This window comes from Lemur catta, chromosome 14, assembly GCF_020740605.2.
Source record: "Lemur catta isolate mLemCat1 chromosome 14, mLemCat1.pri, whole genome shotgun sequence".
NCBI classification, from domain to species: Eukaryota; Metazoa; Chordata; class Mammalia; order Primates; family Lemuridae; genus Lemur; species Lemur catta.
Window position 1 is genome coordinate 11,200,317 of NC_059141.1, and position 24,269 is coordinate 11,224,585.

Genomic DNA, 24,269 nt, shown 5'->3' on the forward strand with positions numbered 1-24,269 from the left:
CAAAGTGCTTAACATTATTAACTTTGTGTCTGGCACAAAGTCAATTCTCTGTATTATTAGTAGTATTTAATAACTGTTAGGCATTTTTAACACAAGGGAAAATGTTTATCTTCCCAAAAGTTTTGCTGAGCTCCTTCATAGATTTGGAGCGTGCCCCTGAGGGGACAAGCTTTGCTGGAGAATTGAATGATTCTGCTAAACAGATTGAGAAGATTTGGGATTTTCAGAGGTATTCTGCAGAGTAAAGAGGTGGGAGAAGGGGAAGAGAGGAGGAGATGAAGATGGAGAATGAGACTGAGGACTCATTCCCAGGAAGGCCACCAATTTTCCTTGTGGGGAAGGGAGGTGGGTGAAGAATACTTTATGATCCAGGGTGGATCGATATAGTTTGAGGTTTTTGTATTTCAGTAATGTGAAGAACTCCTCCTTCACTCCACCCCACGTCCAGCTTCTGTAGCATTTACTACAATGGTGCATGAATGTTATGAATAGGTTTGTGGTGGAAATCGAGGAAGGGTCTACATTTCCCACTTGGGTTGAAATTAGAACGGAGAGAACAGCCCAGAAGCAGAGGCCAAGAGCCAAATCCCAAGAGTTTGACCATGGTTCCTTGGCAGGCATTTGTCTTATGTCTTCTTACTAATGGAAGCCATTCTGGCCTACACCTGGGCATGAATAGGTAAATTGAGATGGGCCTAGTTCCAAAGTTCTATACCTGCCCCAGCTGGGTCAGAACTCTTGTTTTTGAGGCAGAATCACCCAGAGTCAAGAGAATCCTTGGCTTGAAGATTTTTGAGGGCCAGAGTGGAGCCCTGCCCTGGCTCCTTAGGTACAGCCAGAATCTGACTTTTAGGTATGGGATATCTGACCCCTGTAGGACTAGAACTGTTGTGGTGTTCACGTGGTTGGAGGGATATGCATTTATGAGGTAGTAACTAAGTAGCCAAAGGCGTGAGGAGTAACATCGTTGCTAGGCAACTGGCTTCATTAACTCTATGGCTTTCGTCAAGGTACTACCCTGTACAAAATTCCTTGAAGTCTTCCCTGACCCTTCTCCCCAACTCTCCCTTCCGGTGCAGCAGGGAACCGATCAGCCCCAGGACAACTGTAGCAAATTTGGTGTTATGGTTCAGAGTTGTGACCAGGTGCTTAGGGTTTAATGTTAAGACAAACCAGGATCCACTGTGTGACCCCACGGCAACTTCTTTAGGCTCTCTGAGTGTGTCTGCATCTGTAAAATGGGTAGCGGTAGCAATAATTGCCTCACAGATGGACTAAATATGGTAATATAACACGGGGGCTTAACAAGAGTCTGACAATGAGTCACTACTCATCTTCCAATCACCTGGCAAGCTCATTTCACTCATCATTACTCCTCCCGACTCTCCTTTAAACTTCCTTCTTGTTTAAATTTTGAAGATGCACGTAGGAGAGAAAGTTAGTTCGTATTTGACGCCCTCCCCGCTCTGTCGCTCTTTCCCAGGGCCCACCCTCCGCGGACGCAGAACGTCTGCCGGTCGGGCGACGGTCAGCGATGGCGGTCTCCGCGGCAGTCGGTCCTCTCCTGCCGTCGGCTTGGCAAGCGTCCGAGGGCCAGCTCAGAGCCGCTGCGGCGCTGCCCTGCAGGGAAAGCGCCGCCGCCAGCCCAAGCCTCGGGGGCGCGAGGAGCAGAACCACACTGCAGAGGCGGCCGCGGGGACCACGGCCAGAGACGGAGGATGGCGCACCGGGAGACAACGGGATGACGGGCATCCAGAACGCGCCAAGCCATCTCCGCCGGACCTCCTCCGACCCGAGCCCGCAGTTATCCTCCCAGGTCCCGACCGCCGCTCCAGAAGCGACAGCTACGCGGGTCGCGGCGCGCGCCGCCGGGGAGTGGAATGTCGGCGGGGGGAGGGGGGAGCCCTGGAAGGGCGCCCGGGAGGTGAAGCAGGACCCGCGTCCGCGCGCCCGGACGCCGGCTGCCAGGCGCCGCCACCGGGAGCGAGTACGCTGCTGACGTCACGCGCCGTTCGTCCAATGAGCGGAGGCCCGAGGGAGGCGCCGTCCCGCCCCCGCCGCCGCCACCACACCGGCCCTCCGGGAGCGTCTGAGGAGGCGCGGGCCGCTGCGGGCTTAGGCGCCGCACCGCGCCGGCCCGAGCCGCTGGACGAGGCCCAGGCAGCCGCGCGCCGGGACCCCGCCGCCCGATGTCCTCAAGATGGAGGCAGCGGGGACGGCGGCGTGAAGAAAGCGGCGCTGTGGGCGCGGGAGCAGGGGCCCGGGCGGAGGCGGTGGCGGGATGGGGCTGCTGCTGATGATCCTGGTGTCGGCCGTGCTGGGCTCCTTCCTCACGCTCCTCGCCCAGTTCCTGCTGCTGTACCGCAAACAGCCCGAGCCGCCGCCGGACGACGCCGCCCGCGCGGGCGACGGCTTCCGCTACATCAAGCCAGTGCCAGGCCTGTCCCTGAGGGAGTACCTTTATGGCGGCGGCCGGGATGAGGAGCCTTCCAGTGGGGCCCCCGAGGGCGGCGCGACCCCGACTCCGGTCCCCGAGACCCCTGCCCCGCCAACGCGGGAGACCTGCTACTTCCTCAACGCCACCATCCTGTTCCTGTTCCGGGAGTTGCGGGACACTGCGCTGACCCGCCGCTGGGTCACTAAGAAGATCAAGGTGGAGTTTGAGGAGCTGTTGCAGACCAAGACGGCCGGGCGCCTGCTGGAGGGGCTGAGCCTGCGGGAGGTGTTCCTGGGCGAGACGGTGCCCTTCATCAAGACCATCCGGCTCGTCCGGCCCGTCGTGCCCTCGACCACCGGAGAGCCCGACGGCCCCGAGGGGGAGGCGCTGCCTGCCACCTGCCCCGAAGAGCTGGCCTTCGAGGCAGAGGTGGAGTACAACGGGGGCTTCCACCTCGCCATTGACGTGGACCTGGTCTTTGGCAAGTCCGCCTACCTGTTCGTCAAGCTGTCCCGAGTGGTGGGGAGGCTGCGCTTGGTCTTTACTCGCGTGCCCTTCACCCACTGGTTCTTCTCCTTCGTGGAGGACCCGCTGATTGACTTTGAGGTACGCTCCCAGTTTGAAGGGCGGCCCATGCCCCAGCTCACCTCCATCATCGTCAACCAGCTCAAGAAAATCATCAAGCGCAAGCACACGCTCCCGAATTACAAGATCAGGTGAGAAGGAGGGTGGGGGAAATATTAGCCCACAGGCTGGGGAGGCCCTCGCTGCTGGGAATCCGGGCCTGGGCGGGATGCCGCGTTGAGTGTGAAGGGCAAAAGCTTGTTTCTATCGCAGTCCCTGCTACTCCTGGAATCTTCTTCCCACTCTGGACAGGGCCCTAAGTAAAGGCAAATAGTGGACATTTTCTTCCAAACGGCATTAATATGAGCTAGAAACCTTTTCATGTGCTCATGGCCACTCAAGGTGCTGTCAACGTGGGTAGAATTGTCTCTTTTTAAGCAGCGTATTGAAAATGGAAGGGAAGCCTAAGTCAACCCTAATCCCCAGGAGTCTCTTGTGGGACTGTTGAGAAACTCTTTCTATATGTGGTTGCTGCATTGAGAGCAGCTGTGTCACTGACTGCATCATCACCTTGACCACGTTGAGAAATTGTTCCTGGACACAGTACAGGCACGATGGGTGTGCTTCTAGCCCAGGTCAGTTCTGTTTTGCCATTGCAAGCCACTTTTGCTTTGATGTTTTGGCATCTTTCAGGGCAGAGGCAGTGCTATGGCAAAGGAGTACTCTCCACAGCAAATTGGAAAGGAGTTGGGAGCCAGTACGTAGTGTGCTTCTCTGTACATTTTGTGTTAACGTAATCTGCTCTTTTGGGGTAGATTTTTTAGCACAGACCCAGACTGTGCCCATCAACCATTTACTCTCTATGGCTGTAAGTTCCTCACAAGGTACCTGAAGTCACTCTGCAGATAGTATTTTAATGATAGGTGGTAATTTTAATTATCAAAAGCCCTACTGCGTCTGATGGCTTAAGTTTATGCAGTATACATTTTTGAGTAATGTGTGAGTTTTCTTTTAACAGCATAGAAGTGGTGGAAGGAAAAAGGCAGTTTTGTAGGGCTAGAGGCTTCATCCACTTTGGGAAAGCTTGTTGGAGTGGAAAGGGCTTTTTATTTTTAAAAAGCTGAATTTTTAATTTTCTGTCCTCTAATTTTGTGTTCACTAAAATGTTTGAACCTTTTGGGTTTTGCCCTTTATCTTAAAATTATTTCAGTCTTATATTTGCCTCACCTAATGCTTTTTAGTGGAAGTTGCCTATTTGTGGATCATTCATTTTCTACCACAGTCTCAAGCATCAGTGAGCCAGATAATACAGAAATATTTTGAGTTTGAAATGGAGTATTAACTTGTGTATGTGGCAGGTGTACCTTAGTAATTATGTCCTGTTTAGGCTAACAGCACAGAATGACAGCTTAAAACTGTTGGGTAGCAGGAGAAATTTACTTTATTATGGAAATATTTCCATAGATTTGCAGAGGACGATGAGCTGGTCCCTTCACTGTGTTTGATTTCTCCTTCTGTGAAGTGGAACGTACTTTATGAAATGTACTTTTAACCTCTGGAATATGTGACTAAATTATAAATGATTCTAGTGTTTAAGCAGTGAGATGTTTATAGCAGTGTATTGCTGAGAAAGTCATGACAAAAAGTTGTTACAGATTTTTATATTCTATTACAACTTTAATTCTCATGTTTTCTGGGTAGCTTTCAGGTGATAAAATTTGGGTTATTATTTTGAAATTTGCAGAATAGCTAGTAGCAATGGGTTGCATATCATTTTTAGATTTTTTTTAAAAAATGTAGACTTGAAATTTAGGTAAATCTGAAAGACATTATGAATAAGAGTTATGGAGGCATTTATAAGTTTAATGCTTTGAAGGAACTTCATCTGTATTATTGAATAGCATTGCCATTTAAAAGTACGGCAAAATTGCTTTTTGTTTATTACATTCAAAGGGATTTTTAAAAAGCACAGCATGAGTTTGGTAATGACATTTCAACTTCTAAACATTAAGCATTCAATGATCACCTCCAGAAATGTACTCTGTGCTCTTCATATTAGAGGGCATCTCAGTGGTCAATCAGTAAATACTGCACAGAAGTCATTCAATCTGTAAATATTTATTGTACACCTGCTATATGTTTATCATTTTTCTAGGTGCTGGGACTTCAATATCGAGCAGAAATAGACAGCCTCAGCCCTCATGGAGCTTAGAGTCTAGTGAAAATTGAATTAGCTATACTTAATAAGATTTAAACTAGAGTGGGATTGATGGGGTTGAAGTAACAAGGAAGCTGATTTTAGCTTAGTAAAAGAAAGTAATAGAAGTATGAGGATGAAAAGGGCTGCCTCAGGAAGTGTTGACTTCTCTTGTCTGTGTAGTTCTGTCAAAAGTGTTTTAAACTAGTGGTGATGTGGGACTGATTCAAGTTTCAGATAAGAGAATGAATTATAATACATCGAAGATATATCACACTTCTCACAAGAATTAAAGTAGCTAGTATTTATCCTTTTTTATTAATGAGAGAATGGAGCTCAGAGTACTTAAACAACTTGCTTAAAGTCACACAGCTGTCAACTGGTGAAACTCAGCTCTGGTAAATCCAGGTGGATTTTTTTAAAACTATACTGCATTCTTAGAGATTTTTTAAAAGTATGCCATCAATATAATATATATGTGGGATATCTTTCCAAAATAACCTAAAACTCTGAGAAGAGTTTGACTAATAAAGCTTATTTTTTTCTTAAATTGGAAATTTTGAGAGGATCCTTTTAAAGTTAAATCATAATGTTAAATCTTTGGGTACTGCCCCACATAGCATTTCTTTTTTAATCCAGCAGATTGTGTTTCCAAATAGAAGGCTCTTGCTAGTTTATCCTCTTTAGCCATCTAATCTTCTTAGTAGAGGTAAAGCAGTAAAGAAAATTGTATTGAGTCTTAGGATCCTTTGGCACTTTTAATCATCACATAACAGAAATATCTTGCCAGGTAATGTTGTTACTTCTTCCCCCCTTCATTTGTTTTTCCTCTTTCATGTTGCTAAGCCAAAGTGATCTATCTGGATTGCCAGTTGCTGATGTTTTACCTAGAGATGCTAAGTAGCTCTAGTGGTTGCTTCCAAAGGACCCACCTCATTTTACCCAAGTAACACATTTGGTAAAACATAATGATATTTTTAAAAAATGAATTGTAATACATAGAAAATGTCTTTACACATTTATTGGAGTTAGGAATTTAATTCACCCACCTCAATCTTAATTGTCCTGATTTTTTTTCTTAAAGTGTATACTTTAAAATAGTATATTATAGTAATAATATGTTTTAAAAAATTAACGCCAGAATTTATCTTCAAGGGAGAAAAATTACCACTTATGTTCTTTCTTTACTACATGGAGAATCTGTCTTTAACATGAAATCTGAGTAATAGTCCCCAGGTGGGGAGGGGTGGTTAGGGTTTAGGAGTCAGATACGAGATTCTTACTGATGCTTCTGTTCCTAGAGTATTATTGCAGTGTACCTAGGACTGGTTACATACTGGAAGAGCAAATTCAGTTTGCATGTACTTTTTATTTGGCTCGCACTGTTTTTATTTTTATTTTTCAATTGCCAACATTAAAAAATGGAAGGTTTTGTGTGATTTGGATTCCTGGCTTCTGTTAGAGACAATTGGAATATCTTGTAGCACCACTTCTGCATTTCTCATAGCAACAACAGCAAGGAGATGTAGTAAGCAGATGTAGCAAGGAGATGTACTGTAGTAGCAGCTTTGGGATTGAAATTTGGCGTATAAGCTTCTACAAGTAGTTTATAGTCCCCATTTACTTGCTACACTTAATTGATGGTACTTGCCTGGCCTGGATTCATATGAATTTGAGACCCCTACTGGAGGAGTAAATAGGAAGTGTCACTGTTGCTAATTAGTGAAAATGGGAAGACTTAATAGCTGGATTTGGAGGGGGGGGGGTCATTTTCACCTCTCATTGAGCAATTTTCTGTTTTAAAAGACATCATTAATGTTGAATTTTTAAAAGTCAGTCTATCAGAAAAAAAAAAATCCCTTGAAATATTTCTTTCTCTGCCACAGTGATAGTAAGTAGATAGTGGCTACTTTTTGTTTGAGTTTAGTGAATATTTTGCTTTAGTGGGATGGGTCATTAATAATTAACTATATAAGCATTTACTTCTCTGATCTACAGAAGAGGGGGCACCTACTTATTGACACTATATTTGAATTTAATGAATGAGTATGGGACACATATTTGGGGAAAATTTCAATTTATAGGTTCATGGAATGTCTTCTGAGTGTGACTATTTTTGTTATAACTGATAGTTTTGTTCTTTTACTCCTGAAAAACATTTTGAAATGTATTTGTGCAAAATTTTCAAATATCCTTAGTGACTGGAGAGCAGCAAGGACCATTTTCCCTGCTAAAGGTGAGGGGCAGGACTATATTTAATTAAACAGAGCCTTTAATATCTTTATGTTTATTTATATACCATTAATTTAAGAGAACTAAATTAAGCTCTATCTGGAAAGCCGCATACTCTATAATGTGGTTTGTAATTGAGTTACTTCTTGTTCTTCTGAGATGAGGAAGAAAAACATTCATTCTCAATGTTAATTCTCACTTTTTTATTTTACTAATTATCTGAGGTAAAGATGGTTTCTAGTAATCCATATCTTCTCAAAAACTTTCAAAGTAGATTCACTGAAAGCTGACATAATCATTTGTAAAGTTAAGTGTAATGTACTTATTTATTTTTTCATACTTTTTTCTTTCTATTACAGACTTCTAAAAGGTATCTTTATTTAGATTGGAAAATACTTAAAAATAGCTACTAAAATTTCTTAGTAATTGTAGTAATCATAGTTTTACTTACTAATGTTAGTAGGAAATGTAACTATCCTTTGATACTTCGGAAGTGTAAGACAATGACATTGTGTATTATTCTCTAGCTGTCCTGGAGTAATGATGTAATATAGTAGCTAAGTTTTAATCAATCGTGCTCTTTCTTGTGCTATTGCTCCAATGAAATCAGTTTCTATATCTCTGTATAAGTGGAATTACAAGATCATTGTCTTAGAGATGAATATTAAATTATTTTTAAAATAGTCATTTATTTTCAGTAAGTACTTGCTGCAGACTACTATACCTAAGTGTTGTGGTAGGTATGGTAAAGGTGATAAAAATGGCTATAAGGTAGTTCATACTTTCACAGGGTTAGTATTTATAGGGAAACAAAGAACAAGTAAAGCTCATTATAATGGTATTTGGATATATTTAAGCCCTTCAGGTTTGTGAGAAACAGGAAGAGGAGAGATCAGTATCTCTGCTAAGGCAGACATCTTATTACTTTGGTGTTGTATATAATATATTGTGACCCTAGGTTCCTTAGTACACCTAAGTATAGTTTAGTGATTTCACTTCTTGCAGGTTGGATTTCCGTAAGCTGCTTTGAATTATTGTGGTTGAGGCTTTTTAAACACTTTAGATGGAAATAATGCATGGATAAATTAAATCTTCACGGTAGAAATTTGATTTACACATTGAGGGGAGAAGAGTAATTAGGAAGAGGCTGTTAGATTCTAATCAGTAAAGTACAGGTCTGTTGACAATCCCAGAAAGCCACACTTTGTTCCTGGAAGTAGCTAAAGCAGATCATTATAAAGTAGATTGTATTGGAGCATCATGCCTGATCAAACATTTAATATTGACTTACAATGATGCTAACAATATATCATATAAGCAGGGGTGGGAGTAATGAAATAAGTTTGCTAAGTATATGCTAGGCACTATATGAGCAGTTCCATACCATTGCTATCTCACTTAGTAGTTAAAACTCCTGTGTGGGAGAGGGTGATATCTCCTTTTTACAGATATGGAAGCTTGAGACTTAGAAGGATTAGTGACCTTCTTAAAGTCCTAAATAAAACTCCTGGACTCCCAAAGCCCATGCTGTTTTATTTCTGCAGAGAGAAACCAACTGTTACTCTAAACCAGGGGTCTGCAAACTAGCTGCTGTTGGGCACGTGAATTAAGAGGGTTTTTACATTCTGTAGTGACACACCATACGCACCCACAAATTCTAAAATATTTGCTCTCTGGCCTTTTACAGAAAAGATTTGCAGATCCTTGCTCTAAACCCTTCCCTTTAAAAAAAAAAAAAAAAAAAAGACACCTTGGCCAGGTGCAGTGGGTCACGCCTATAATCCCAGCACTTTGGGAGGCTGAGGTGGGAGGATTGCTTAAGGCCAGGAGTTTGAAACCAGCCTTGGCAACATAGTGAAGACCTCCATCTCTACAAAAAAATTAAAAAATTAGCCAATCATTGTGGTACACACCTGTAGTCCTAGTTTCTCGGGAGGCTGAGGCAGGAGGATTGCTTGAGCCTAGGAGTTTGAGGTTGCAGTGAGCTATGATTGTGCCACTGCACTCCAGCCTGGGCAACAAAGCGAGACCCTGTTTCAAAAAACCCCCTAAAAAAACCCAACAAAAAACCCCCTAAAAATAACTCCTTAAACTATGCTTAAATGCTTACTAAAAAAGAGCATATATGCATATACATTGAAAGTACTTTCATAAACCTTTTTTGAGAGTCCTATTTTTTGGAAAGCTGTGGAAAATTTCTGTAGAAAAATGCATAGACAAATTTTCATTTAATTTCATGAATTCATAGTCCTCTTGAAGCCTGTGTGTAGGGTCCTTAGGCTCCAGGTTGAAAAGTAAACAAAGACAGAAGTATACACATTTATTGCCATAAATATAACTAAAACTAACATGCTAAAATAAATATTAAACATTTCATAATTTTGCTTTTCTTCCTAGAGTATATACAGGATTCATACAGCTCAGGCATTCTAAAACAGCTGGCAACACTTTCTTTCTAAGAAAGCATAACATGTCTCTCTTTTTTTTTCCTCTTGGTAAGATTCCCTATAGCAGGCTGAGGCACTCTGGAGCAGTAGTTCAGTAAGAATATCTGACATTTCAAGTTAGAGTTTCTGCCACTAAATACCTTGTTTAAAAGTTAAATTCTGACCCAGCATTTCTTCCCATCACATTCTCCATTTTCTCAGAACAGTGTCACCAGGAAGCAAGCGCTGTTGAATCACCTTGTTCCTACCTCAGAGTCATAGGACATACTGACACTTTTTTGGCAAGGCATGAGAGCACATCACACTTCATTGGAAACTCATAAAGCCAACTACCTGGTCATTAGCAGTTGTTTTACAGAGTAGTTTCAAAATCTCTCTTGTCTTGCTAAGACTGGCATAAACCTGTGTACTTCCTGTATTTGTACTTGGGAAAAATGAGGTGTACGTGTTAATTATTTACCTTCAGATGAGTAGAACTGTAGGTGATAAGTAGAGACTGCCAGTACTACAGAATTAGTTAATTCTTTTGAATTAGTTAAACCTTTTGGATGGAGGCTGTAGAGAATACTTAGGTTGTCTGTTTCAGTAGATAGAGCTTTGGAGTAATGTGGACCTGACTTTGAGTATCAGCACTACACCAAGCAACAGACCTTGGACAAAAGGCCTTATATTCCCTTAAGTCTCACTATGGAAATGGAGATAATATCTGTCTACTTGGAGATAATAAATGTCACATATATGATAGCTGCTGAATAAATGTATCTTTCTTTTGGTAACTAATTGAATACACATTTGTTGATTACCCTACATTTGTCAGACATTTTGCCAGAGATATGTCAGAAATTTTACTAGATATGTCAGAAATTTGCTAGGTGACAGTAATTTTTTTTCCTTTCAAATGAGTGATAAGCTCATTTAAAAATTCAGGCACTTAGAAAATATGTAATATCAAAGTGAAAATCTTCTGTAATATCTTTTCCTCAAGAAAACTATTAAATTTGGGGACTATTCTTCCATATTTCTTTCTAAAGGTATTATAATTTGTTATTAATTTATAAAAACAGGAGCATACTGAGTACTTCACTGTTAGCATTTTTTTTTTAACTTACCATTTCTTGGGTTTTCTAAATATACCTACTTCATTTGTTTTAACAGGTGCATAGAATTACATCGATCATTAATACTATAAGTTAACCAATTCCTTATTGATTTTTTTCAATTTCTCACTAATATAAATAATGGTACCATAAACATCCGTCCTTCTACCTATATCTGTGTAGATGCTAGATTTTTTTGGTCAGGTTTTTTTTTCTTTTTTTTGCAGATGTTCAAATAGTATTGAGGAACATAAAGAACGTAAAAAATCTACTCCTCTCCACTTTAATTTCATTCCCCGGATATACCCAGTATTAAGTTTGAAGCCTACACCAAACTCTATGCTCAAATATACAAGCCTCTTATATATACTGAGGAGGTGCCTCTCTCTTTTCCTCTTCTTCCCTTCTCTTTCCTTCCCCATCTCCACTTTTATTTCCTCCTTCCTTCTGTCCTTAACAAAATGGCAGTATAATATTAATGTGATCCTGCATATTATTTTATAAGTGTAACAAGGGCAGCCCTTCAATCAGTATATATGGATCCAACTCATTCACTGCTTTACTCCATTTTTGGCCATTCTCTCTAGCTCTGACTTTATCTTTCATTACTTCTCTCACTTAGTCTGTTCATGCCTCCTTGCTGTTATTCTCACTCGCGTAGCAAACACCCACCACGGGCTTTGGCCATTCCTTCTTCTGGAATGTTTTTCCCACAGATAGCCAAAGAGCTCACTCTGTCACTTTCTAAGTCCCTCTTAAATATCACCTTTCAACATTATATATACAAAAATGGGGAAGGCTGGACGCAGTAGCTCACACCTGTAATCCTAGCACTTTGGGAGGCCAAGATGGGAGGATCACGTAAGCCCAGGAGTCAAGGCTGCAGTGAGCTCTCATTATGGCTCTCTACTCCAGCCTGGGCAACAGATTGAGACTCTGTCTCAAAAACAACAAAGCAAGTTAGCCCTTTAAATGCTGAAATTTTTAGGAGGGGAAGGCACAGACTTTTTATTCATGTATAATAATGTGTGTGTACATATAGAAACTGCCCAAATCCTAAGTGGACACAGATGAATTTTCACAAAGTGAACCTCAGATATGTAACTGATTTTTAATTCAGTCTTCTAAAGAAACTTGTATTTTCTGGATTTCTTAAACAGACTATATAGGACATATTTTAACTTTTTTTTTTTTTTTAGTGGTTCAGGTTTGTCATTATAAACACAGGCTGATGACATGTAACCCAATGCTATTATAAAATCGGTACTGAAGGAGAGTACCTCCTCCCCAGCCCCCACCCCCTCACAAATTATGCTGATTGAGTGCTCCACCATTTAACCATGTTGACTTCAAGGTCTGTCCAGGCACCATACCGGCACTGTCTCTTCCTCTCATTCCCACACACAAACAAAAAACCAAACACAGATGTGTTTGCAATCTTCTCTGACTCCAGAAGCCTTCGCTTTTAAATTACACATTCTTAGAAAGGTCAATATTGATAAACTGTAGATTATACTTTCCTTGGACTGATATAGAATAACAATAAAACTTGTTTTTACTAGTCTGGTGCATAATTGCCAATTTTTGTGAAATCAGCAGAATACTTTAGGACATATTTCTCTTTATTCTTTAATCAGCACATTGAGTATTTATGCCCATGAATTCTTCATGTATTGTAGAGAGAATGGAGCTGATGATATGGTGGGTGGGTTACTGAAATGCCTGGGCTTTGATTTGCATAACTTGGATAAAAGAGCTAGAAAATTTCCCACTTCCCAGCATAATTAGTGCTTGTTGGTATGTACTTAAAAATCAAAATTCTGTGAATAGCATAGTAAAAATGACCTAACTGGGTTTATTCTTTTATATTAAGTACCTATTATGTATACTTGGGTCACTGATAAGGTTTGTGCCAGTTAAACAGGTATTAGTCAGGTGTGTGCCAGTTAAACAGGTATTTTTGACCTGTGTTTAAAAATGGTGTTTCTCCTAGGATTAACCTGATATCCTACCTGTATAATCTACAATTATAAGCAGCTGTTGTTTTTTGCTGTAAAATCTTAAGTAGCAATGATGGGGAGATACAATTTCTGTTGTGTTCTGTTCTTAGAACTATTTCATGGAGATGTCAGTATCTGCTAAATGGTCCATCTGGTGTTCGTGTTGTAGGCTAATTTTTTGTCCTTTTGACACAATAGTCTTTTATACATACTAAATTATACTACATTCATTACTAAGGATGCTTATGGTTGCTGACTATAGTCTTGCTGCCTTAGTTATTTGGTCATGCAAGTAAATAATTCAAAGCTTTTGGTTCTCTGAAACTTGCTGTGGCTGAAATAACAGCCATTCTATTATAGCTAATTTCATTTGTATGATAATTATTTTTATAATGCACTGAAAATCTTATTTTGTTCTTACCATTATTAAGTATAATATTACTTTCTGTAAAATTTAAGACAGGTGATCTGTGGTAATATTTGGAAATGTTATTAGTTCTCAATGCTTAACTCTTTGAATTTTAATCAGGACCAGAATGGCAAACTCTTGACATGAGAAGAATTTAAGTAAATGTTTGTGGTAAAATTTGTGTCCTTTAGTTTACTAATGCTAGAGTGGTAGGCAGTACAAATTGAATTTACTTCAGATATTTTGAGATTAATGAAGTGTAAAGAAAAAATTCTTGACAGCCTTAGTCTGTAAAAAAAAAAAAAAGTCCAAGAATATAGTCTATCTAAATTATAGCCTATTTATAAGTAAATTGTTTATTGAGTAAATTACCTACTTAAGATATTTGAGTAAGTTACTTTCTCAAAATATTTGAACTGTTTAGTACTGAAGAGTTAGGATTTGGACTCAATAATTCTGATAGTCACGCCACTCAACAAAATTTATTGAACTAGACTCTGTTGTAATAATTGTTGGAGCCTAGGCGATATCTGTGCTCTTAAGGTTTTCCTCGAAAGTAATTTGTCCTCTTGCCCTACAACAGTAGGATTAGAAGATGAGGAATTTCTATTTTTCTGGAATTACTGTTGATTTGTTAGTTTAGTGTATCCTGGGACAAATCATGTGACCTGTTATTATCTCAAATATGCAGATACCAATCGTTTGTCTTAGAAATATTTTCATTTAATAAATTCTAACTTTAGGTAATTATAAACTAAGAAACACAGAGATACAGATAATATTAAAATCACTTATACTTCAGAAGATGTTTTGCTTTTATTTAGATAAAAATTAGGATAAAGCTGGACAGTTATAACTTTAAAATACATTGTCTCACAGTATTCATAAGGAATTGGTTCCAGAACCCCCCAGAGACCAAAATCCAAGGATGCTCAAGTCCCTGATATAAAATGGCATAGTATTTGCACATAAGCTTATCCTCCTGTATTCTAAATCATCTCTATATTATAATATTTAATGCAGTGTTAATGCTATCTAAGTAATTGTTATACTGTATTGTTTAGGGAATGTTGACAAGAACACAAGGTCTGTACACATTCAGTACACCATCCTTTTTTTTGAGAGGGAGGGAATATTTTCTGTCAGGGGTTGGTTGAATCCATGGATGTAGAACCCACAGACAAGGAGGGATGACTATATTAACTTTCTTCTCATTTCTCTTGTTCCAATCTTTTGTTGTTCCTTCATATTTGGAATCGAGCTTTTGTCTATTTGATACATCTTACTAGTTTAAGAAGACCAGACTTCTGTTTTATATGCTTCATTGTTCATGTCTTTACCATTGTAGAGGGGGTGGTAATTTTGCCATAAAATTATTTCTGTCCCCTAATTCGCAAGACTTTAGAAGCAATTCAGTTTATTCAGTAAATGTTTAATACCATCTTTGTCCAGGGCACAATGCACTGGGGAAAGAGTTAATGCTAAGAGGGAATACATTAAAACAGTCCTTCTTCCAAAGTTTTTTTGTTTTGTTTTGTTTTTTAATCTAGTAGTGAGAAACAGTGTACTTAAAGTAAGGTAAGGGGTTACAACTTAAAATTTAAAAAAAAATTGCCATAACTCAGTTGTTGCAGTCTAACTCAGTGGGTTTTCAAAGTGTGGGTTGGAGACCCCTTTGAGTTCTAGGACCTTAATGGGAGGGGTCTACCAAGTCAAAACTATTCTTATAATGATACAAAAATGTTATCTGCGTTTCTTACCTTCATTCTCTCCCAAGCATTTTGTGGAGTTTTCCAGAAGTTTGAAAAATTTGTGATGACATTATCATCCTGACAGTTAATGGAATGTGAGCTTGTGTATTCTTACATTTTAAAATGTTATCATTTTAAATTTCTAATATGGGAAATGTTAATAGACATACCCCACATAAACAACACTTTTTGGAGTCCTCAGTAATTTAAAAAAATATGTAGGGGTCCTAAGAACAAAATGTATGAGAACTGCTTGTGTAACCTGAAGTTTGTTTTTACCATATGTAAAGGAGCTACCTCTGTTGCCTCACTTTCTCAGCTTTAATAAATATTAAACCATATGTTATTTTCAGTTGCTATCTAGTATTGCTTATACACCTTGGGGTTGTAGGGTTTTGGTCCCCAGTCCCCAGGCCATGGACTAGTACTGATCTGTGGCTTGTTTGGAACCGGACCACACAGCAGGAGGTGAGTGGCAGGCAAGCTAGGAAAGCTTCATCTGTAGTTACAGCCGCTCCCTATCGCTGGCATCACTGCATAAGCTCAGCCTCTGTCAGATCAGCAACAGCATTAGATTCTCATAGGAACATGAACCTTACCGCAAACGACACACACGCGGGATCTAGGGTGCACCCTTCTTTTGAGAATCTAATGCCTGATGATCTGAGGTGGAGCTGACATGGTGATGCTAGTGTTGGGGAGCAGCTGCAAATACAGATTATCATTAGCAGAGATGTTTGACTTCACAATAAATGTAATGCACTTGAATCATCCCAAATGCCTCGCCCACCGCTACCCCCAGCCCCCGATCTGAGGAAATATTGTCTTCCATGAAACTGGTCTCTGGTGCCAAAAATGTTGGGGACTGCTGTTGTAGGGCATACGTGGTTTGAGTGGATCTATTGCCATTTTGACTGTACCAGTTACTCTGTGATCACAGACAAGCTGCTTGAGCTTCCTCAACTTCAGTTTTCTGACATGTAAAATAAGGTTTCTAATACTGTTTATTATGAGTCTTGAGAATCAAAGATATATATGAAAGATTGCATAATTTACAGAAATGCTAGAAATGTATAAAGTGGTAACTTCTATATTATCTTATTCAAAGACATGTATTGAGAGAGCTGGTAGAGAATAGGAGTTTGGATTTGCCCATTTTTAGCTCTGTGATACCTGAGAATTTTGATTTAATTGATCATGGGCTATGGTAAAGGATCCTTACATTGTGGGTTGTGATGAACATAAAAAGGTATAAGATATGGCGGACATGGTCAAGAGAATTACTTTGGTTCCCTGATCAACTGATCTCATTTGATACCTTATCTCTCTGGTGCATAGGATATCAGTTAACACTGACTCACCTTTGAGTCACTAACTATTTGAGTTCTATTATGAGGGACCTGAAACCTCAATTATCACTCTTTTGTTAAGCATATATATAAAAAACCACTTTGGAAAATTGTGTGACATTTTAGATCTTGATCATTCTACGCAGAATTAGGAGCTTAGATAAAGGTGGGCATTTCATATTAGGTAGAGGGTATATATGGATGAATGAGAGAAAGTTTTTTTGTAACACTATTTGTTATCATTGTTTTTATTAGTTTCATAACTATTCAGGAGTACTTTGTTCTCCATAGGAGTATAGAAATTAAAATCATTTGCCCAAGGGTAGTATAGTACACACCAAGGACTTCCATAAATAAAACAATTCTCCATGAGTTTCCTTAAGTCAGTTTCTTAATACATTCAGTTTAATATAAGCTTAGTTATAAAACTTAAGGATGCAGAAGTAGAAAGGTGATAACTAACGTAGGGAGACATACTATTATTAATTTTTTCTCTTGTACTTCCAAGTTTATATCATCACAAGGGATACAATATTTTTAAAAATTAACTAGTGTGGGGACAGAAATCATGGCCATGTGGAATCTGAAGCTTGAGGAAGACAAACAGCCATGAGCTTGTACATCATACATGGTGATTGCTCAACTTTTAAAATTTGAGTTTTTATTATGACAAATTTCAAACAGTTCAAAGGTAAAAAAGAATAGTAAGGTGAACCCTCGTATACCTGTCACCCAAATTTAACACTTGTTAACTCATGGCCAATCCTGTTTTATCTCTAACCTCCCCCCCCCCATCCATGGATTATTTTGAAGCAGATCCCACATTTTTTATCTGTAAATACTAAGTATGTATGCCTAAAAGATAAGAATTTTTATTTTTATTAGATATAAAATAAATATTAACAATAATGCCTAATGTCATTAAGTATCTAGTGTTCAAATTTTCATGGTCCTGTAGGCTTTTTTAAGCATAGACTTTTGGTTTGTTTGATCATACTATATTCGGCAATATATCCTGATTTTCTGTGTAGCAGTTTAACATAAGCATTTTCCTATATTTTATTTCAATTATGCAAATTATTTCAAAGAATTGAATGTATTCTTTTGTTTGAACATTTTACTGTTTTATTGCTTTTATTAGAAGAAAGTTTAAGGGCCGAGCACAGTGGCTCACGCCTGTAATCCTAGCACTCTGGGAGGCTGAGGCGGGTGGATCGCTTGAGGTCAGGGGTTCGAGACCAGCCTGAGCAACAGCGAGACCCCCGTGTCTACTAAAAACAGAAAGAAATTATCTGGACAACTAAAAATATATATAGAAAAAAATTAGCCGAGCATGGTGGCACATGCCTGTAGTCCCAACTACTCGGGAGGCTGAGGCAGAAGGATTGCTTGAGCCTAGGAGTTTGAGGTTGCTGTGAGCTAGGCTGACGCCACAGCACTCTAGCCCAGGCAACAGAGCGAGACTGTCTCAAAAAAAAAACAAAACGAAGAAAGTTTAAGTCTCTGTGAAAAGTTGTAAGTCAAAATAATAACATGTTATATTTTAAAGTACTTTAATTTTTTAAAGATTGAAACATTTTATATTATGGAAGGAGGAGGGCAAGGAATACTCCAAAACCGCAAATGAGGCCAAGATGAACTCAATTTTTATGTAGACAGTAATTTTTAGTAAGTACTCCTTACGACTTAAAAGCTATCTATTTTTAATTTTTGTCTTTCCCTTTTGTTCCTCCTTGTTTCTCTCCCCCTCACCGCTCCCAGGTTAGGGTGTCTGCCTTAATGGTAGAGTATATATTCTGTTAACATACCGGCCTAATTTAGCTTTTGTAAATGCAGTTAAGAATAAGAATAACATAGCTTCTGCCAAAAATGGGTAACATTGTTAGTCTAGTACGTTTAAATATAACTTCATTTCTAAAAGAGCACTGCCCTGGATGTCAGTGTACTTGTGTTTTTAAACTCAGGTCTACAGCTAGATCTCGTGCATATCTCTAATCTCTTTAGTTTCTAATTTTCTCATCAGTAAAATGAAGGGATTTAAGTTATCAGATATCTGGAATCATCCTTCATATTTAATATTCTGTGGAGTAAGTCAGTATTTGTGTTTTATTTCTGTTATTTTCAAATTTTAATGACAATCTTCAAATTGAGTTTGTCCTTTTTTAAAACTTATTAAATGTTAAGATGGAAAATTATTTTAAATATTAGGCAATTTCAGATTCAACAAAATTGTCTCTAAAAATAGAATCTACAGGGAATTCTCAGTTGATTGAAAATAAAAAAGGAATGAAAAGGAATGAACCAATTGATAGTCTACAAATTGATAGTTTACAAACTGGGAACTGGATCTCATTTGTCTTTACTCATTATTATGAGATCCAAATTCTATCTTCTCCAAGACTTAAGGCTCCTGTGGTCTTAGAAAAGAGAAAAACATGCATATAATAACTTAAGATTAAAAAAATAGATCACAGTTGTTGAATAGAGCAGACCAACAAAGTGTTTATATAATTTCTTTTAGAAACTTCTAAAGATTTTCAGAAAAATCCAACTATCGTATAATGAAAAGTTACTCCATCTTAAGCTGTATTTTATATCATTAAATAGCTTCTTTATTTCAGTGGGTATATATTAAATGCCAATTTATGTGCCAGGCATTTTTGTTGAATACCAAGAATTTAAGCTGAACTAATAATAACTAATATTTATTGAGTGTTTGCTGGCATGATGTTAATGCTTTTCTTTATTCTATGCAATCCTTATAACAGCATTGTGAGGTACGTATAATTATTCTCCTCCTTTTGCAGATGAGGAAACTGAGGGTTTTAAAGACAAAGTTTGTTCAAGGTCATATTGCTGAGAAGTGGCACAACAAGATTCCGAGCCAAGCTGTCTGGCTCCAGAGTCTCCTCTTAACCACTGTTCTATACTGCCTATAATGTAAGATGTTTTTTCTCGGGCAACTCACAATTTAGTTGGGAGGAAGGGGTATGGAGAGAGCTAGAAAGACAGAGACAGGCATGTAATCAGGGTGATTAGTAGCATAATAAAAGTGATTATAAAGTTCTTTTAGAACGTTGATAAGGAAGCAATTACCAGACGGTAAAGAAGTGGGGCAGACTACAGAGAGGAGGTGACTTTGAAGTGTAACTTGAAGAGTGAAAAGGAACTTCTCATGTGGGACATGGGGCTAGGTATGGGATCAGAGTGGTTAGCAGGTACAGTTTCTCAGGAGAAATAATATGGTAGTACTAACCTCGATAAGAATGGAGGACTTTGGTGTATGAATTGCCCTTTTAATCATGTATCAATTGAAATGTCTAAGTAAAATAGAAAATTTGAAATTAGGTTCATGGTTTATCAGTAACAGAAAATAAGAGTATTTTGAACCATTTGTACTTTGTTTTCTTTCTGCCTTATACTTAGTTTTGTATTGGTGTTCCATAGTTTGCATAATAATGTATACCATGAAAGTTATGACTAACTGAGGTTTTGTAAATTATATTTTGAATGCAGCAGGGGGTACTCATTTTCTGAAGTATTGCCTCTGAAGCATAATAAAAGAAGACACATTTTGAAAATGATCATTCCCTGATTTATCTAGTTTATATATTTGGTTTAGGAGAATTTGGAGAACACTTGTGTTTGCTAGTTCCTAATGTAAGAGAATCAAGAGCCCAAGACTGTCAAACTAAAAGGCAGAAACCACACAGGACTCCCAGTAGCCTGTTTATAGCTACTTGTTCTTCTCTCTTCCTTAGGCAGGATGTAATATTGTGTGCATTCCTAAGCCTGAAATATGACTGTAGTCTCTAAGTATCTAAATTTGATTGATCTCTATATTTAAAGTAAGCCTATTTGAAGAGATGATATGCCATTTAAGCTACCTGTTAAAGAATAATTTAGCTTTAGACATAGGGAGATGGGATGGAAGTGCATTGTATTATGGGTAGAAGAAATCACAAAAGAACAGAAAAATCATGATGTTGTAAGATATCTTTTAGGGATTCAGTGAGGAAGCCAGTTTGATAAGACTCAAGTATAGAAAAGGGAAGAAAGCCAGAATTTGTAGGCTTATTACCTGCCAGGAACTCAACTGGGTGCTTCAAGTGTATGAACTCTTTAAATCTTGGTAGTAGCCCTGTGAGGTAGCTTTTTATTAAAAAATAAATAAATAAAGAGGCTTTGTTTTGGTTAAAAAATACCCTTTTTAAGACAAGGAAACATAATTTCAAAACTCCCAATGTCTAAGTAATCGATGAAAACCTGAACTAGGCCAATGAAAAACATATTAATAGAACAATAGAAAAGACATTTTAAGGTAAAGGGATGCAGAGGAAGGTGGGTAGACTGGTTGTGAGAAGGGGAGGAATAAAAGGTAACTTCCAGATTTCTAAGTGTCTATGAAATTGGTGGTGCCAGTAAGAGAAAACAGGAGAGAAGGAGCAAGTTTGAAGAAAAGGTGTTTAATTCATTTTTAGGCATCAGTATATGGAGCTGTGATAAAAACAGTGAGAGTAAATGATGTTGCTAAGGCGAAGTACAGAAAGAGAAAGGAAACAGGAAGACAGAAACCAAGTTGTTTTAGTATATAGAGCAAACCTCTTCTAATTCTTTATTCTAGAAAATTTTACTTACACTAAAGTCAAGAGAATAATTCAGTGAACAACCCTCTCTGCCCCTATCTGTAGCCAGTTATTAACTTGTGGCTGCTCTTATTCATTTATATCTTACCACATACCCCTCCTCTGATGATTTTGAAACAACTTGTAGACATAATATGTCTGTTTCTTCTTAAAAAGTACAATCCCACTATCTCAACTTAAAAATTAATAATTATTTAACATCTAGCTTAGAGTCATTTTTTTAAATAACCAAATTAGAAAATGTCAAGGTGTATTGTCATAAATGACTATTTCATAGTGTTCTCTATGATCTAGTATGGATTTTTATTAGAACAGAAAATAGTTGACCTTCTAATCACAGGGGCTTGTTTACCCTCTCCCTCTGAAATGTGACAGATATGGGTCTGTCTGAGAGGAGTAGGTTGAGAAAGTTTGAGAACCATCCAATTGCACTGGCTAGATTGTTGCCACTATTGTTGGTTTCCACTCTTTCTAGGACTCCAGGGCAGTATTTATAGAATTAATGAACAGTTTTATCGAGTTCTTTATATTTTACTCAGCATCATAATATAGACAAAATAATTTGGAAGACAGGAGACACTATTTTAAAAATCTTAGATGTTAGATATCTAAAGTAACTTAGAGAGCCCATGATTAACACTAGAATCAACTTTCAGTAAACCATTAACAGTGAGATATTCTGATTTTACAGAAATTATACAGGTATGTAACACAGATATCCATTAGGAAATATGTTTTAGTAAAAATAGCATTGTATTAGGACTTATTACACACTATATTCCATTGTTTTTTAAATAATTTTATTGAGATATGATGGATATAATAAACTGTATAGACATGTGAAACCTCACCTCAGTCAAGATAACCAACACTTCTGTCATTCCTAAAAGTTCCCCTGTGCCTCTTTGTAATCTAATCTTCTCCCCTCCTCAGATAGTCACTGATCTATTTTCTGTTGCTGTATTTTCAAGAATTTTATATAAGCGGAATTATACAGTATATACTCCTTTTGTGAGATGGTCTGGCTTATTTCCCTCAACAGTGATTTTGAGATTTATCCATATTGTTGTGAGCATCAGTAGTTTGTTCCTTTTTATTGTTGAGTGGTATTCCATTGTGTGGATATACTATCCATTTATCCAGTCATCTGCTGATAGCTATTTGGATTGTTTCCGATTCTTGGCCATTATAAATAAAGCTGCTGTAAGCATTCATGCATGAGCTTTTGTGTGAACGTATGGGAACATATGTTTTCAGTCTCATGTAAATACATAGTGGAATGACTCGTTTGATAGGTATATGTTTACCTTTTTAAGAAACTGTCAAAATTTTTTCCAAAGGAGTTATGTCATTTTACATTTCAACTAGCAGTGTGTGAGTTCCAGTTGCCCTACATCCTTGCCAACACGTGGTATGGTTACTCTCTTTAATTTTAACCGTTGTAATGGATGTGTGCTCATACCTTTCTGATACGACTTTTTTAAAGCAGTCCAGTTTTTTAAGAGGACAGTTTTTACTTATGTGTTCTCTTTGAGCCAGCAATTCTGCCTCTGGAAAAATTTCTCTGTAGAAATACTGTCACATGAGGATGTGGGGAAAAGGGAACCCTTACACACTCTTTGTGGGACTGTACACTAGTATAGCCATTATGGAAAACAGTATGGAGGTTCCTCAAAAAAATTAAAAATGGAACTACCATATGATCCAGCAATCTCATTTCTGGGTATATATCCAAAGGAAATGAAATCAGTATGTCAGATACCTGCCCTTCTATTTTCATTACAGCATTATTCATTCACAGTACCCAAAGTATGGAATCATTCTTAAGTGTCCATTAACAGATGAATGTATAAAGAAATTGTGGTATAAATACACAATGGAATACTGTTCAGCCTTAAAAAATGAAATCCTGTCATTTGCAACAGTGTGAATGAACCTGGAGAACATTATGTTAAATGAAATAAGCCAGCCACAGAAAGACAAATACCATATGATCTCACTGAATATGTGAAATCTAAAAAAGTTGAACTCATAGAAGTAGAGAGTAGAATGGTGGTTACCCAGGAGTTGGTGGGTATACACGACAGTGGGGGAGATCCTGGTCAAAGGATACAGAATTTCAATTAAATAGGAGAAATAAGTTCATGAGATCTATTGTACAACATGGTCACTATAGTTAATAACAATTGTGTTCCTGAAAATTACTAAGAGTAGATTGTAAATGTCCTTACCACAAAAAATGGTATGTGAAATAATACATATGTAAATTAGCTCAATATAGCCATTCCACAATGTATACATATTTTAAAACATGTTGTACATGATAAATACATATAATTTTTTTGTCAGTTAAAAATTGAAAAAAATACTCTCAAATGCGTGTTGTGAAAATGAAATGAGTTCATAATATACATAAAGCTCTTAGAATAATGCCTGGCACATAAATGCTAGGTAAGTGTACGTTTATATAGGTATGCAAAGAAGTAGGAGTCGGCTTAGTTCCAAGGGATAGGTCTGCTAATAACTAGTTGTGCAGGCAAGTCACTTCACTTTTCAGGACCTTCGTTTCCTTGTAGAAAATGAAGAGGTTGGCCTAGATAATATCTCAAGACTCCCTTTTCATCTCTTCTATTCATTGATTAATTGATAAAATTCATATTATTGAGCATCATGTAGAAAACAAGCTGCTTTTAAAAAAGAGAGAGAATGTTTTTTTCTTAGAGTACTTTATTCATGCCATAATTGAGGTCTCAATGTATGGGTGTGGAAGAAAGAACAGGTCCTAAATATGGGGCAAAATCTTAGACTGAGTTGGAAGGTACCTCAAAGGTAATCTAGTTAGTTGTATCTTCATTAAACTTTTAAGAATTCTTTTTGTGATGAGCATATAACATTTATATGGTGCCCTATAGTTTAAAAGGTGGTGCTATATGAATTAATCTTACTTCATCCTCTCATAGGAAACAAAAGCATACATTATTCCCCTCTCCCTTTTTTGAACAAGAATTTGAAGTTCAAGGAGATGAAAAGCCCTGCCAAAGTCAACTGCTTTGTAAGTGATTAAGTTAGGACTACAATCTGTATTTATATGATTCTGAATTTTGTGTTTTCATAACACCATCCCTCCCTGACAAATCCTC

The 24,269-nt window shown here is 38.1% G+C and overlaps 1 protein-coding gene across 1 annotated transcript in view; it reads left to right on the forward strand.

Annotated features, from left to right (window-relative positions):
- Window positions 1-2,020: 2,020 nt before the first annotated feature.
- PDZD8 (PDZ domain containing 8) overlaps window positions 2,021-24,269 on the forward strand; it is a 73,082-nt gene continuing 50,833 nt past the window's right edge. Inside the window, exon 1 of the mRNA XM_045569380.1 lies at window positions 2,021-3,153. Within this exon, the coding sequence (XP_045425336.1) occupies window positions 2,282-3,153 (872 nt within the window). The 5' untranslated portion in view covers window positions 2,021-2,281. The remainder of the gene's footprint in view (window positions 3,154-24,269) is intronic.